The 15,295-nt window shown below is 37.4% G+C and overlaps 1 protein-coding gene across 1 annotated transcript in view; it reads left to right on the top strand.

The window, feature by feature from the left end:
• LOC123564555 (protein sel-1 homolog 1-like) overlaps positions 1-15,295 on the top strand; it is a 48,838-nt gene that overhangs the window by 6,800 nt on the left and 26,743 nt on the right. The window contains exons 2-8 of the mRNA XM_053522676.1: positions 4,822-4,956; positions 5,756-5,819; positions 7,634-7,796; positions 8,092-8,145; positions 8,704-8,763; positions 12,184-12,265; positions 13,639-13,793. Of these exons, the coding sequence (XP_053378651.1) occupies positions 4,822-4,956; positions 5,756-5,819; positions 7,634-7,796; positions 8,092-8,145; positions 8,704-8,763; positions 12,184-12,265; positions 13,639-13,793 (713 nt within the window). The remainder of the gene's footprint in view (positions 1-4,821; positions 4,957-5,755; positions 5,820-7,633; positions 7,797-8,091; positions 8,146-8,703; positions 8,764-12,183; positions 12,266-13,638; positions 13,794-15,295) is intronic.

Below are 15,295 nucleotides of genomic sequence, written 5' to 3'. Positions count from 1 at the left end.
GTATACAATTTGAAAAAATCAGCATCTAAAAGACGTATATGCTAAAACTGTCTTAAAAACCAGACTATTCCGCTGCATGAATATGATTTAAAAGAATTCCAAAAAGCTTCATTTATTGCATTTTATTTTAACAAGCACTCAAAACTATGTCATTTGTGCAAAATGGCAATTTCATTGCAAATACATCTTTTTCGCATGTCGATGAAATTTATTATACATCCTTTCCTCACCTGACAATTTTTGACCTTTGTGATTGGCTGTTGTATCCAATATCTTTGCATAAGACATAGGAACACTTTACCTTTTCGAAAATGAATTAGAAATTAGTTCTCAAAAATGCAGGTCCGTCCTTTTCGAATGAGGCAGACGATAATTTATACAGTTGCTTAGCCTATTTCTTGGTAGGCAATTCATTCTTTCAAGGGGTGTAGTTGAGGAATTGAATTGTCAGCAAACAAAAAATTGTAGAACTCCAGTAAGCTACTAACAAGCTTTAAATTCTGTATTAGAGGATTAACCTTTATCATGCTGGATACAATTTATTCTGCCTTTGCAACCAGTCTGGATTATGCACTGTTCGCCATTCAGTTTTACAGTGTTAAGTTTGGTGGATTTCATGGTTGCTTCAGGCAACAAAATTAAATCACTGTTCACCATTTTCCCTTCTGTTGTCTTGATATGCTGATTCAGTGAAGTCCGTGAATTCATATCCCAGTGTTTTAGGAAAATCTACAAAAATTTATGCCCAAGAGATTGAATGATATCACAGTACCTGAGAGAAAAACATCTAAAACAAGTCTTGTAAAGGCCACTTTTTAATCTTTTGCTTATGTTACCTCTTCCTTTAAATATGTAACAGTATGTAACCTTTGCACAGAATTTGATTACCGTAAAAGATCGAATTGTTTATTTTTCTTTCAAACAAAATTAATTTCATATAAATTTAAAAGTATTTTGACGAAAGAAATGTTTACAAATCACAAAAATTATGATACTAATTAAAGATCGAGAATTATCTTTAGTTGAGATCAAACTGTGAACAACATAATTGACACGAGGTGACACGTTAATTGCCGGTAATTACTGGCTTTATGATGGTGACAAAAAACTATCACACCTTTTGTTATCAGTTTGAATTGAGAAGCTCATGTCATTTTGAAAGATACCATTCCGAAATATTGAATCAGCTGCTATTTATTTATTCAAAATAGTGAATTAAAAAATGTAAAACAACAAATATAACAATAATTTACTGGTTTTATTTTCAAGAAAACAAAAATCGATAGTACCGTGAGACCGATGCTGCTCTCCGCCGCAGAGATAAAATTTATTACCGGTGTCGATGTAAACTCTACTTTCGTTTTCCATCCACCTCAAAATTGACCAAAATTTTTTATTTATTTTTTTTCCCAAGGATTTTGGACTAAGATCGGGGGTGCGCATTATACACGGGTGCGCATTATACATGGGTATCTACGGTCTTACATGGTCATGGGTGCACTGTGTATGATTTTTCATTTGGGATTTATTGTGTATTAAAAGTCTTGTTTATATATGTATTTTGTTCAGTTGAAAATCAGCTTACTGTTGTAAAAAAAGGGAAACCTTTCTAGTAATTAGTAGTTTATCTGTGCTGTAGTTAATCTTTAAAGCTACTTGCCCACAGTTTGGGTTAAATTTTTCAACATGTTCATTTCCACCAAGTTTGGCATAGAATGTATACATGACCTGATAAATGATAAAGTGGGTAAAAATAAAAATTAGATATTGGTAAAAATGCTAGGAGAATGTAAATTTTCCGCATTATTTTAAAAGCGTTTCAAAGGTTAACTACCTTCTGCACAACATTGTTATGTCTCCCCCCCCCCCCCCCCCCACTGGGGGAGACATATTGTTTTTGCCCTGTCCGTCCGTCCGTACGTCACACTTCATTTCTGATCAATAACTGGAGAACCATTTGACCTAGAACCTTCAAACTTCATAGGATGGCAGGACTTATGGAGTAGGCGACCCCTATTGTTTTTGGGGTCACTCCGTCAAAGGTCAAGGTCACAGGGGCCTGAACATGGAGAAACATTTCCGATCAATAACTTGAGAACCACTTGACCCAGAATGTTGAAACTTCATAGGATGATTGGTCATGCAGAATAGATGACCCCTATTGATTTTGGGGTCACTGCGTTAAAGGTCAGGGTCACAGGGGCCCGAACAAGGAAAACCATTTCCGGTCAGTAACTTGAGAAGCACTTGACCAAGAATGTTGAAACTTCAAAGGATGATTGGTCATGCAGAGGAGATGACCCCTATTGATTTTGGGGTCACTCTATTAAAGGTCAAGGTCACAGGGGCCTGAACATGAAAAACCATTTCCGATCAATAACTTGAGAACCACTTGACCAAGAATGTTGAAACTTCATAGGATGATTGGACATGCAGAGTAGATAACCCCTATTAATTTTGGGGTCACTGCATTAAATGTCAAGGTCACAGGGGCCCGAACAAGGAAAACCATTTCCGGTAACTTGAGAACCACTTGACCCAGAATGTTGAAACTTCATAGGATGATTGGTCATGCAGAGTAGATGACCCCTATTGATTTTAGGGCCACTCTTTTAAAGGTCAAGGTCACTTGGGCTTGAACATGAAAAACCATTTCCGATCAATAACTTGAGAACCACTTGACCAAGAATGTTGAAACTTCATAGGATGATTGGACATGCAGAGTAGATGACCCCTATTGATTTTGGGGTCACTTAGTTAAAGTTCAAGGTCACAGGAGTCTGAACATGGAAAACTGTTTCCGGTCAGTAACTTGAGAACCACCTGACCCAGAATGTTGAAACTTCATAGGGTGATTGGTCATGCAGAGGAGATGACCCCTATTTATTTTAGGGTCACTCTATTAAAGGTCAAGGTCACAGGGGGCTGAACATGGAAAACCATTTCCAGTCAGTAACTTGAGAACCACTTTACCCAGAATGTTGAAACTTCATAGGATGATTGGACATGCAGACTAGATTACCCTTATTGATTTTTGGGTCACTTGATCAAAGGTCAAAGTCACATGGGCCTGAACATTGAAAACAAATTCCATTCAGTAACTTGAGAACCACTTGACCCAGAATGTTGAAACTTCATAGGATGATTGGTCATGCAGAGGAGATGACCCCTATTGATTTTGGGGTCACTCCGTTAAAGGTCAAGGTCGCAGTGGACAGAAAATGGAAATCCATTTCCAGTTTATAACTTCAAAACCATTTGACCTAGAACCTTCAAACTTCATAGGGAGATAGGAATAACAGAGTAGGTGACCCCTATTGTTTTTGGGGGTCACTTCATCAAAGGTCAATGTCACAGGGGACTGAACATAGAAAACTTTCCAATCAATAACTTGAGAACCACTTGACCCAGAATGTTGAAACTTAATAGGATAATTAGACATGCAGAGTAAAAGACCCCAAATGATTTTGGGGTCACTTGATCAAAGGTCAAGGTCACAGCAGCCCAAACATGGAAAACTGTATCCAATTCATAACTTGAGAACCACTAGCCCCAGAATGTTGAAACTTAGTAGGATGATTGGACATGCCAAATAGGTGATCCCTATTGCAGCCAACCATCAGTGTCTCTTTGACTTTCGCTCTTCTCCCCTGTTGACTTCTTGCATATACGACTATGCAGTGGGGGAGACATGTGCTTTTTTACAAAAGCATCTTCTAGTTGGTTATTTATAACAACATCCTTCAAAAATCTTATGTCAGTAAGTTTGTCACTAGTCACTTCCACAGTACTCACTTTTTATGGATTTTTGAAAATTATTTTTTTCGCAATGTATGGGTCAGTCCCTTTAACACAATAGATACAGAAACACATTACAGGTTTAAAATCTTTGATCTGGACTATCAACTATCAGCAAGGTGTACAACTTCTTGGAGCAGTAGCCAGTCAGTGTAGTTGATAATTTCTGTTCTAGTTTAACTATAATAAACTGTAATAGCCTTGCTTAGAGGTAATTCACAGAGGGACAATGTTCACTTAAGCCTAAAAAATGGCCTATGCAATCTTAAAAATTTTCAAACTGGTAAATGAAAAAATATGTATTGTTGCCTACCAGATTTTTTATCTTCAGTTTACTGATTTTTTTAAACAGAATTATTATTTTCTTCAAAAGTATGTTGTTTGATAATTTCAGAAATCACTGATTTTAAAGACAGTAGACATTGTTTCGATAGATATTTAGGTGATTTATTTGGAAATGTTTCAAGTAGCAAGTACAAGCACATTCAAGAACTATTTTGACCATAGGTCCAGCTTCTTTCACAGAATTTATGGTATTTTTTTAGCTGTGGTAGCCATCCATTCTTTTATTAAAAAAATCAGATTTGTTCAAAGAAAATTCATAATCATAAAAGTGTTTTATTTATGTCAGATACTTTTTACATGTTGTTTAATGAAACAATTGTTCTTGCTCATAGGACACTTAATTAAGAGACTCAGTTTTAAGGTCATTTTGGAGCAGAATTGAACTTTGTCATCTCATAGATCTATATATACCGTAATTGTGTTTAGTCTTTTCTTGCCTCATGTTCCCCATACAAGTTCATCAAAAGTAGTGAAAAAAATGAATAACACATTTCGGGATGAGAAGAAATTTTGATGGTGTAGAATTTTGTTGTATGGGGTTCAAAATATCTTTATGTTACTTACACATGTTATTAAGTTATCAATTTTAAAGACTATTCTTTTATTCCTTAGCTTAAATGTCTCTGAATTGTTCACATCTTGAAGGCCATCAGAACAAAATGCTTTCACTATTTATAGAAGATAAAGTTCCAGTCGTGTCCGAGACTTTACCTCCACATGGTGAAGATAGCGATAGACAGTCTCAGGAACAACAGTCATCATCATCATCATCATCTGAGGAAACTCAAGAGGAAAAGGAGAAAAAAGCTCAAGGTAGTTTCATTATGATTATATTATTTAGTTGATTTACTCTGCAAGCACAAAAAATCATGGTGCAGACAACTTCACCACTTTTAAACTTATTATGCATGAAGTTTAGATGTACATAAATGAGGTCGAACCAGGCATTGCAGAGTTAAGTGCCCTTGAACAAACTTGCTTCAGCATAATTTCAGTTATGTAGTGGAGCAGCCAATAGCTTGACAGGATGTTCTAATTTTAGTTATGTGGTGGAGCAGCCGTTAGCTTGACAGGATAATGTCCTTAATTCCATTCCTGTATTGATCTGTATCTGTAAATAATTGACCACTTCCCCACATGGAGTACAAAAGACAGTGTGCATATTTTAGTCTTTGTTAATATGTCAGAGTATAGTCACTTTGCCCAGAGATGGGGCTCAGAACCGTCAGTGGATGGTCATGTACTCTACCTGCCTCGTATTATGAACGTATGTAAATACTTTGTAAAATGTAATTTTATTTCTTGGTTTGTGAAATAAGCTCACAAGACTTTCATTGACAATAATCTATTTACTTTTCCAATTGGAGATAAATTTTGATTATAATTCTGAATGCTGTAGAATTCTAATCAATTATATTAAAGTAACACTTTTGCAAGATGATTATTTTCTGCTGTACAAAAATTGTAACAGATTGTAAATTAACTATGTATTTATTCACAGATTGAATTATTTTCATTTCACAAGAAGAATGTTGCAGAATTTTAATGGGCATCCGGAGATTGATGTTGCCAGGTTTTACGTTTTGAATAACTTCCTTTAACAATTTTTCAGCCCAACAGTATTTCGAGGAGGGTGAAAAGTTGATAAACAACTCTTACAAAAAGGATTACATGCAGTAAGTAATTGATTAAATGAGCCGCGTCATGAGAAAACCAAGATAGTGCGTGTGCGACCAGCATGGATCCAGACCAGCCTGCGCATCTGCGCAGTCTGGTCAGGATCCATACTGTTCGCTAACAGTTTCTCTAATTGCAATAGGCTTTGCAAACGAACAGCATGGATCCTGACCAGACTGCGCAAATGCGCAGGCTGGTCTGGGTCCATGCTGGTCGCAAAGCATATGTTGGTTTTCCTATGGCACGGCTCAAATAATGATTTTTTTAACCTTTCTAACAGATGATTAATTATATCACTGTAATAACAGTATATTTGATTTAAATATTTAAGGAATTTAGCTGCGGAAATTAAGTAATAAAGTAGACATGTTACGGATTTGATGTTGGTTTTGATTGATGGGTGTTATTGTAGTTTCATAGATTTATACTGTCCTAATGTGCTTCTGCACGATTGAAACAAATATTGTTCTACAACATAGAATTTTATTTAACCATATATTTTCAAAGGGTCATTTCATCTGAAGGAAATTCTGCTGATAAAAATGGAATAGTGGTGTGCTTGATTTTTCGTTAGGCCTATTAGAAAATATTGATCCTCCAGTCAGTTTTCTCAGTGGGCTTCTATGGGAAACAAAATTTTCACATTGGACTTCTGTGGGAAAATTGCATGTTCGATAATATTTTCATGTTAAGACATTGTTCCAGAATGTAAATTTTAATGAAACTTTTAATAGTTGTACATTAACTGGTTTCCAGTCATATGGCCAAATAAAATGTTTTGGTCTGTGTGCTTAATTTTTCATAATTGCCAATTAATCAACGAAGTCCTTAGTTGCTAACTGAATAATAATACTATGCATTGGCCAACACATGTCAAACTACATATGATGATTACCTTTGGTCAGTAGATGACCCCTATTGTTTCGGGGGTCATTAGGTCAAAGGGCAATGTCAAAGTGATCTCAAAACTGAAGTTCCCCTGTCAGTGACTTCAGACTTTAGGAACCTTAGCTGCAATCAAACTTTGTAAGATGATTGTTTATGGTCAGTATATTATCCCTGTGGTTTTCAGGGTCATTAGGTCAAAGGACAAGGACTGAAAGAAAATGGTTTTTCACTCAGTAACTGAGGAACACTTGAGCCTACTGCCTTCAGACTTCGTAGGATTATTGTCTGTAGTCAGTAGATGACCTTTATTGTTTTAGGGGTCAGTAGGTCAAAGGTCATAAAGATCTTGGGAGTGAAAATGGGAAAGGGCCATCATTGAGGGATACCTGTTTTACAAATAACTCTAGTTCCGAATTATTTTACATCAAAACCTATCTGTTATCAAAATAAACCTTGAGAAAGACAGAAATGCTGTGTGTATAGCACTTTATACACGTGATAAAATAGATTTCCATCAACATTTATGCTGCCGATATAATAGCATCTAGGCATTATCCTAGGTTTTCAGGATAATGTTATGATGTCACTTTTGGGTAATCAGTCAAGTGGAACTACCTTAAAATGCAGCATACATTGTATATATATATATATACCATTCTCATGTCAGTATACAATGAAGTACAGTTGAACCGTGAGGTAATGACATCTCTGCTGAATTCATTATCATCATCTTCATCATTTATAGTAATGGCAAACGTTCAGTATTGATACATTATGGCCATGCGTGGGGGGTTAGTGAAAGTAAAAGACTGTCAGGTTTCCTAGGCTACTCAATCCACCTAGTGCTTCCATCGAATTAACACGACTCTACAAAGGCACATATTTTGTGCTGTGACTAAACATATATTGCCTTATAATTTTACAGAGCTTATGAGTACTTCAAGCTTGCTGCAGATCTGGGTCATACAAAAGCTCTGGAACATCTTGGATTTGGACATCTTTTAGGGGATTATGTAACACATGACCCTGCTAAAGCCCTCAAGATTTTTCAGGATCTCAGTGAAAAAGGATCACCTAAAGGACAGTTGGTAAATATCTTTAATCTTTGTCATAGATTTGGTACACTATAGATAATCATACATTGTTACAACAGATAATGTATTCAGATTGTCTTTAATAAACTTTTATATTTTGTAATGGTCTTGTCAAAGTCATACTCGTCTAATTAAATTTTGATAACTTTGAAAGGTTAAGCAAACATATTAAAATTCCTGAAATAGTTTGAAACACAGCTTTTTCATGTTACATAGTGTGAACTAAATACAGGACAGTAAATGAAGATGCTTTTGTCAATTCTATTATTTTATTGTTATTATTTTTCAGGGACTTGGCTTCTCATACAGCTCTGGTCTCGCAGTAAACTCTAGTCAAGCAAAAGTATGTTGTCTTAACAGTGGCATTTATTGAATGTTTCTTTTATTTGGTTAAACGCTTTTTTCAACAATGTATGTTGTACATAGTGGTCTGTTTGCCTGTCAGTGTTTCTTGATATCATACAAGCAAGAACTTTTTCACTGTGTGTATACTGCTCTCTGTATTTAGTCAGAGATTGAGGGCAATGGTCTATATACATGTTGCCTTTAGTCATTTTTAAATGGCACTAGGGGATCACAGCCCTGTACACTGGTAGTCATGTGCCCTCACTGCTGAGCTGACAGACTAGTTTGCAATTAAATGTAGTCAATCACAGGCAATTTAGTGACCACATTATATCAGTACTTTGTTGTTTTGTGCTTTTTATTTTTCAAAAGCTATTAAATGCCATTCTTTTTGCTCTAGTTTACCAACTATTCAAACTAATGGGAAAATAAATAGACAGTTTACATTCAAAAAAGTTTTCTCAAATGAGCAGCAATATTAAAATTATTTTATTTACATTTGTATCTACTGTGAGCAGAATTGGTCAATAATGAATATTGAAATTTTAAATTTCAGGCATTAATATATTTTACTTTCGCTGCACTGGGTGGCGATCCTCTTGCTCAGATGGTACTGGTAAGTTCAGGCATTGATATATTTTACTTTTGCTGCACTGGGTGGTGACCCTCTCGCTCAGATGGTACTGGTAAGTTCAGGTATTGATATATTTTACTTTCGCTGCACGGGCTGGTGATCCTCCCGCTCAGATGGTACTGGTAAGTTCAGGCATTTTACTTTCGCTGCACGGGGTGGTGACCCTCTCACTCAGATGGTACTGGTAAGTGCAGGCATTGATATATTTTACTTTCGCTGCAAGGGGTGGTTATCCTCTTGCTCAGATGGTACTGGTAAGTTCAGGCATTGATATGTTTTACTTTCACTGCACGGGGTGGTTATCCTCTTGCTCAGACGGTACTGGTAAGTTCAGGCATTGATATGTTTTACTTTCGCTGCAAGGGGTGGTTATCCTCTTGCTCAGATGGTACTGGTAAGTTCAGGCATTGATATGTTTTACTTTCGTTGCACGGGGTGGTTATCCTCTTGCTCAGATGGTACTGGTAAGTTCAGGCATTGATATGTTTTACTTTCGTTGCACGGGGTGGTTATCCTCTTGCTCAGATGGTACTGGTAAGTTCAGGCATTGATATGTTTTACTTTCGTTGCACGGGGTGGTTATCCTCTTGCTCAGATGGTACTGGTAAGTTCAGGCATTGATACGTTTTACTTTCGCTGCACGGGGTGGTTATCCTCTTGCTCAGATGGTACTGGTAAGTTCAGGCATTGATATGTTTTACTTCCGCTGCAAGGGGTGGTTATCCTCTTGCTCAGATGGTACTGGTAAGTTAAGGCATTGATATGTTTTACTTACCCTGCACGGGGTGGTTATCCTCTTGCTCAGATGGTACTGGTAAGTTCAGGCATTGATATGTTTACTTTCGCTGCAAGGGGTGGTTATCCTCTTGCTCAGATGGTACTGGTAAGTTCAGGCATTGATATGCTTTACTTTCGCTGCAAGGCGTGGTTATCCTCTTGCTCAGATGGTACTGGTAAGTTCAGACATTGATATGCTTTACTTTCGCTGCACGGGGTGGTTATCCTCTTGCTCAGATGGTACTGGTAAGTTCAGGCATTGATATGTTTTACTTTCGTTGCACGGGGTGGTTATCCTCTTGCTCAGATGGTACTGGTAAGTTCAGGCATTGATATGTTCTACTTTCACTGCAAGGGGTGGTTATCCTCTTGCTCAGATGGTACTGGTAAGTTCAGGCATTGGTATGTTTTACTTTCGCTGCAAGGGGTGGTTATCCTCTTGCTCAGTTGGTACTAGCAAGTTCAGGCATTGATATGTTTTACTTTGGCTGTGTGGTTATCCTCTTGCTCAGATGGTACTGGCAAGTTCAGGCATTGATATGTTTTACTTTCGCTGCAAGGGGTGGTTATCCTCTTGCTCAGATGGTACTGGCAAGTTCAGGTATTGATATGTTTTACTTTCGCTGCACGGGGTGGTTATCCTCTTGCTCAGATGGTACTGGCAAGTTCAGGCATTGATATGTTTTACTTTCGCTGCAAGGGGTGGTTATCCTCTTGCTCAGATGGTACTGGCAAGTTCAGGCATTGATATGTTTTACTTTCGCTGCAAGGGGTGGTTATCCTCTTGCTCAGATGGTACTGGCAAGTTCAGGCATTGATATGTTTTACTTTCGCTGCAAGGGGTGGTTATCCTCTCGCTCAGATGGTACTGGTAAGTTCAGGCATTGATATGTTTTACTTTCGCTGCACGGGGTGGTTATCCTCGTGCTCAGGTGGTACTGGTAAGTTCAGGCATTGATATGTTTTACTTTCGCTGCAAGGGGTGGTTATCCTCTCACTCAGATGGTACTGGTAAGTTCAGGCATTGATATGTTTTACTTTCGCTGCAAGGGGTGGTTATCCTTGTGCTCAGGTGGTACTGGTAAGTTCAGGCATTGATATGTTTTACTTTCGCTGCACGGGGTGGTTATCCTCTTGCTCAGGTGGTACTGGTAAGTCCAGGCATTGATATGTTTTACTTTCACTGCAAGGGGTGGTTATCCTCTTGCTCAGGTGGTACTGGTAAGTCCAGGCATTGATATGTTTTACTTTCACTGCAAGGGGTGGTTATCCTCTTGCTCAGGTGGTACTGGTAAGTTCAGGCATTGATATGTTTTACTTTCGCTGCAATGGGTGGTTATCCTCGTGCTCAGGTGGTACTGGTAAGTTCAGGCATTGATATGTTTTACTTTCGCTGCAAGGGGTGGTTATCCTCTCGCTCAGATGGTACTGGTAAGTTCAGGCATTGATATGTTTTACTTTCGCTGCAAGGGGTGGTTATCCTCTTGCTCAGATGGTACTGGTAAGTTCAGGCATTGATATGTTTTACTTTTGCTGCACGGGGTGGTTATCCTCTTGCTCAGATGGTACTGGTAAGTTCAGGCATTGATATGTTTTACTTTCGCTGCAAGGGGTGGTTATCCTCTTGCTCAGATGGTACTGGTAAGTTCAGGCATTGATATGTTTTACTTTCGCTGCACGGGGTGGTTATCCTCTTGCTCAGATGGTACTGGTAAGTTCAGGCATTGATATGTTTTACTTTCGCTGCAAGGGGTGGTTATCCTCTTGCTCAGATGGTACTGGTAAGTTCAGGCACTGATATGTTTTACTTTCGCTGCACGGGGTGGTTATCCTCTTGCTCAGATGGTACTGGTAAGTTCAGGCATTGATATGTTTTACTTTCGCTGCACGGGGTGGTTATCCTCTTGCTCAGGTGGTACTGGTAGGTTCAGGATGTATCCGTTCCATTTTGAATTACTCTTGGAAGGATTAAGGTGTCGTGTGACTCTTTTGCTAAGATGGTATGCTTTCTGCTTCAATTAATATTTGATATATAATAGAAGGCATAAGGTCTTGTGTGAAATAAAGGACGTGGATATCAGCAGAATTCTGTGGCAGGGTTCTTGTAAATTGAAAATTATTATGACACAGCTATTGCAAAGGGAAGACATCTTTCTTCTGTTGTGAATAAAGTAATCCAACGTTCTGGTAGTACTTCATAGAATATTATTTAGAAGCAGAAAATTTATTTTCACATAATTTGACATGTAGTTCCAATAATACTACTTTCTCAGTAACCCTAATGTATTATTATTTTTTAAAAGTCCCATTTTCTAGTGCAATGCTTTTTTTGATTTAGCAAAAGGTTTCTTCATTATTTTAAGAAACTAATGGAAATAGCATGGAAGTCATTTTTAGGCTGCCCTATATAGTGCATCAGGCAGTGGCTTACTTTACCAGAGAGGTTCCAGATTGAATAAAATTAAAACAAATTTTCTTTTTAAGTAGATATTCAGTTTTAACAAAATTTGCTTCCGTCTCAAGATTTCTTTCACTCACTTGATTTGAAAGGAAATTATTTTCAGTGTTGCTGTGCCTAAAGATGTAATTTAGAGAAAATTACAGCTGAGATTCAATTAATTTCAGGGCTACAGATATTTGTCTGGTATCGGTGTTGAGTCAAAGTGTGAAACAGCTTTAACATATTACAGAAAGGTTGCAACTACAGGTATGTTACACATTTTTGTCTCATATTTACATACACTGCAACTATAGGTAGGTCATACAGTGTTGTCTCATTCTTGCATTCTAGTGTAATGAATTTCAAAACAACTGTAACTACAGTTAGGTCACACAGTTTCATGTAATTGTTGCCTGTCTTTAATAACAGTGTTTGCAAATAACAGGTAGACAGCATAGTTTTGTTTATTTATAAAGGAGAGATTGAATCTGCTATGGTTTAGTTTAAACAGATCACACATGATAGTATTTGGTTCAAACAGATATTGAAAGGTTTCTGCTTAAAGTTGACAAGTTTACTGCTAATAGTTGAAAGTTTCTGCTAAATGTTTTTAGCTCACATGTCACAAAGTGACAAGGTGAGCTTTTGTGATCACGCAGCGTCTGTCGTCCGTGCGTACGTGCGTGTGTCCGTACGTAAACTTCTGCTTGTGACCACTCTAGAGGTCACATTTTTCATGGGATCTTTATGAAAGTTGGTCAGAATGTTCATCTTGATGATATCTAGGTCAAGTTTGAAACTGGGTCACGTGCAGTCCAAAACTAGGTCAGTAGGTCTAAAAATAGAAAAACCTTGTGACCTGTCTAGAGGCCATACTTTTCAATGGATCTTCATGAAAATTAGAATGTTCACCTTGATGATATCTAGGTCAGGTTTGAAACTGGGTCACATGCCTTCAAAAACTAGGTCAGTAGGTCAAATAATAAAAAGACCTTGTGACCTCTCTAGAGGCCGTATTTTTCATGGGATCTGTATGAAAGTTGGTCTGAATGTTCATCTTGATGATATCTAGGTCAAGTTGGAAACTGGTTCACGTGCCTTCAAAAACTAGGTCATTAGGTACAAAAATAGAAAAACCTTGTGACCTCTCTAGAGGTCATATTTTTCATGAGATCTTCATGAAAATTGGTGAGAATGTTCACCTTGATGATATCTAGGTCAAGTTCAGAACTGGGTCACATGCCTTCAAAAACTAGGTCATTAGGTCAGATAATAGAAAAACCTTGTGACCTCTCTAGAGGCCATATTTTTCAATGGATCTTCACGCAAATTGGGCAGAATTTTTATCTTGATGATATCTAAGTCAAGTGCAAAACTGGCTCACATTAGCTCAAAAACTAGGTCACTATGTCAAATAATAGAAGAAAAACGACGTCATACTCAGTTCAAAACTAGGTCATGTAGGGACAGGTGAGCGATTCAAGACCATCATGGTCCTCTTGTTTGCTTATGTGTTTGAATTAAGCAGCTTTAACATAATATAATCTATGAAGTATTCCTGTAGTTTAGTACTGACCTTTCTGGTTTTCACCATAAGTTAGTTTAAAATTTTTATTATGGATAGTATAATATGCTTTCAGTTGCTGAGAATACGTCTTCTGGTAGTCCAGTAGTACAGAGAATACGGTTACATGAACAAGCAGAGAACAAGGACAGTGGTGTCGGGTCTATGATGGACGATGATCTTCTACAGTACTATGAATTCCTAGCTGATAAGGGAGATGTTCAAGCCCAGGTATGGGAATTAACTTTACATTCAGGGGTTTCATTAATTATTGAAGTAGAAGGAGGAAGTTTCAAAGTAGAGATGAAAGTTTTGGGGTCCGCCTATTAAAACCTTTAAGGAAAAGTAGCCAGGGCTTCAGACCACAATAGCACGGATATCCCCCAACCCCACCTCCCCAACCCCGAGATATTTCCTCTTAATTGTCTCCCACACCACTGGTGGGAGACATATTGATTTACTCCTATCTGTGTGTGTGTGTGTGTCTGTCTGTCACAAATCTTGTCGGCACTCTTTAAGTCGAACATTTTTCATCCAATCTTCACCAAACTTAAACAAAATGTGTTTGCCAATAAGTCCTCGGCCAAGTTCGATAACTAGCCAAAGACAGAGATAAAGCATTTTATACTTTTAAGCGAGATAAATGTGAAGCAAACTTTAAACACTTTAGGGCCATGAAGAATAAGGCAAATACTATTATTTTGAATGCTAAAAAGAATTTTTTCAAGTCATTATTGGAAAGTAATCATTCAGATTCTAAATCCTTGGGAAAAGTCTCAAAAAATTGGGTCTGCCAAGTAAGAAAGATCAGTGCTCAAGTAATATTGGTTTGAACATAGAAGGAGAAATATGTTTTGACAAATTGAAAATTGCTGAAAAATTTAATGATTTTTATACTACAGTTGCAGATAAGCTTGTTAGTAAACTACCTATGTGGTGAATAAGTTTAGAAGCAGTTTCATTTTTAGTTTTTATTCTTCCAAAGGTGTTAAACAAAACAGTTTTTCATTTTCTATTGTGCATGAAAGTAAAGTTTTTAAATACCTAAATAATCTTTGTACCAGCAAGGCAACAGGCTTAGATGGAATCCCTTCATGTTTTGTCAAAGACTCTGCTTCACTCATTTCTGGGCCACTCTCACATATTATTAACTTGTCGATTATACAAGGGGTGATTCCAGATGATTTGAAGTGTGCACAGGTAGTTCCCCTATTTAAAAAGAACGACAAGACTGATGTTGGGAATTACCGTCCTGTCTCGATTTTGAGTATTGCATCAAAAATTCTCGAGAGGGTTATTTTTGACCAGTTAGAGGAATATCTTGTTCAGAATAATCTTCTGTATGAGTTTCAATCAGGATTCAGACATGGTTTTTCAACTGATACTTGTCTCATCCACCTGTCAGATTATGTTCGTTTTGAGATGGATAAAGGTCACCTTGTTGGTATGGTCCTACTTGACCTACAAAAAGCCTTTGATACAGTCAACTATTCAATTCTCTTAATGAAATTAAAAGCCTTAGGTCTTGATGTTCCTACAGTTAGTTGGTTTTCATCTTATCTCTCTGACAGACATCAGTTAGTTGACATATCAGGTATATTGTCTACAAAAGCAAGTATTTCTTGTGGTGTTCCTCAGGGGTCAATATTAGGCCCTTTGCTCTTTTAAATTTATGTAAATGATATGTCTGCAGTTATTAAACATAAACTACTACTGTATGCAGATGACTCTGC

This window comes from Mercenaria mercenaria, chromosome 1, assembly GCF_021730395.1.
Source record: "Mercenaria mercenaria strain notata chromosome 1, MADL_Memer_1, whole genome shotgun sequence".
In the NCBI taxonomy this organism is placed as follows: domain Eukaryota; kingdom Metazoa; phylum Mollusca; class Bivalvia; order Venerida; family Veneridae; genus Mercenaria; species Mercenaria mercenaria.
This window is presented reverse-complemented; position numbering and strand designations above follow the sequence as displayed.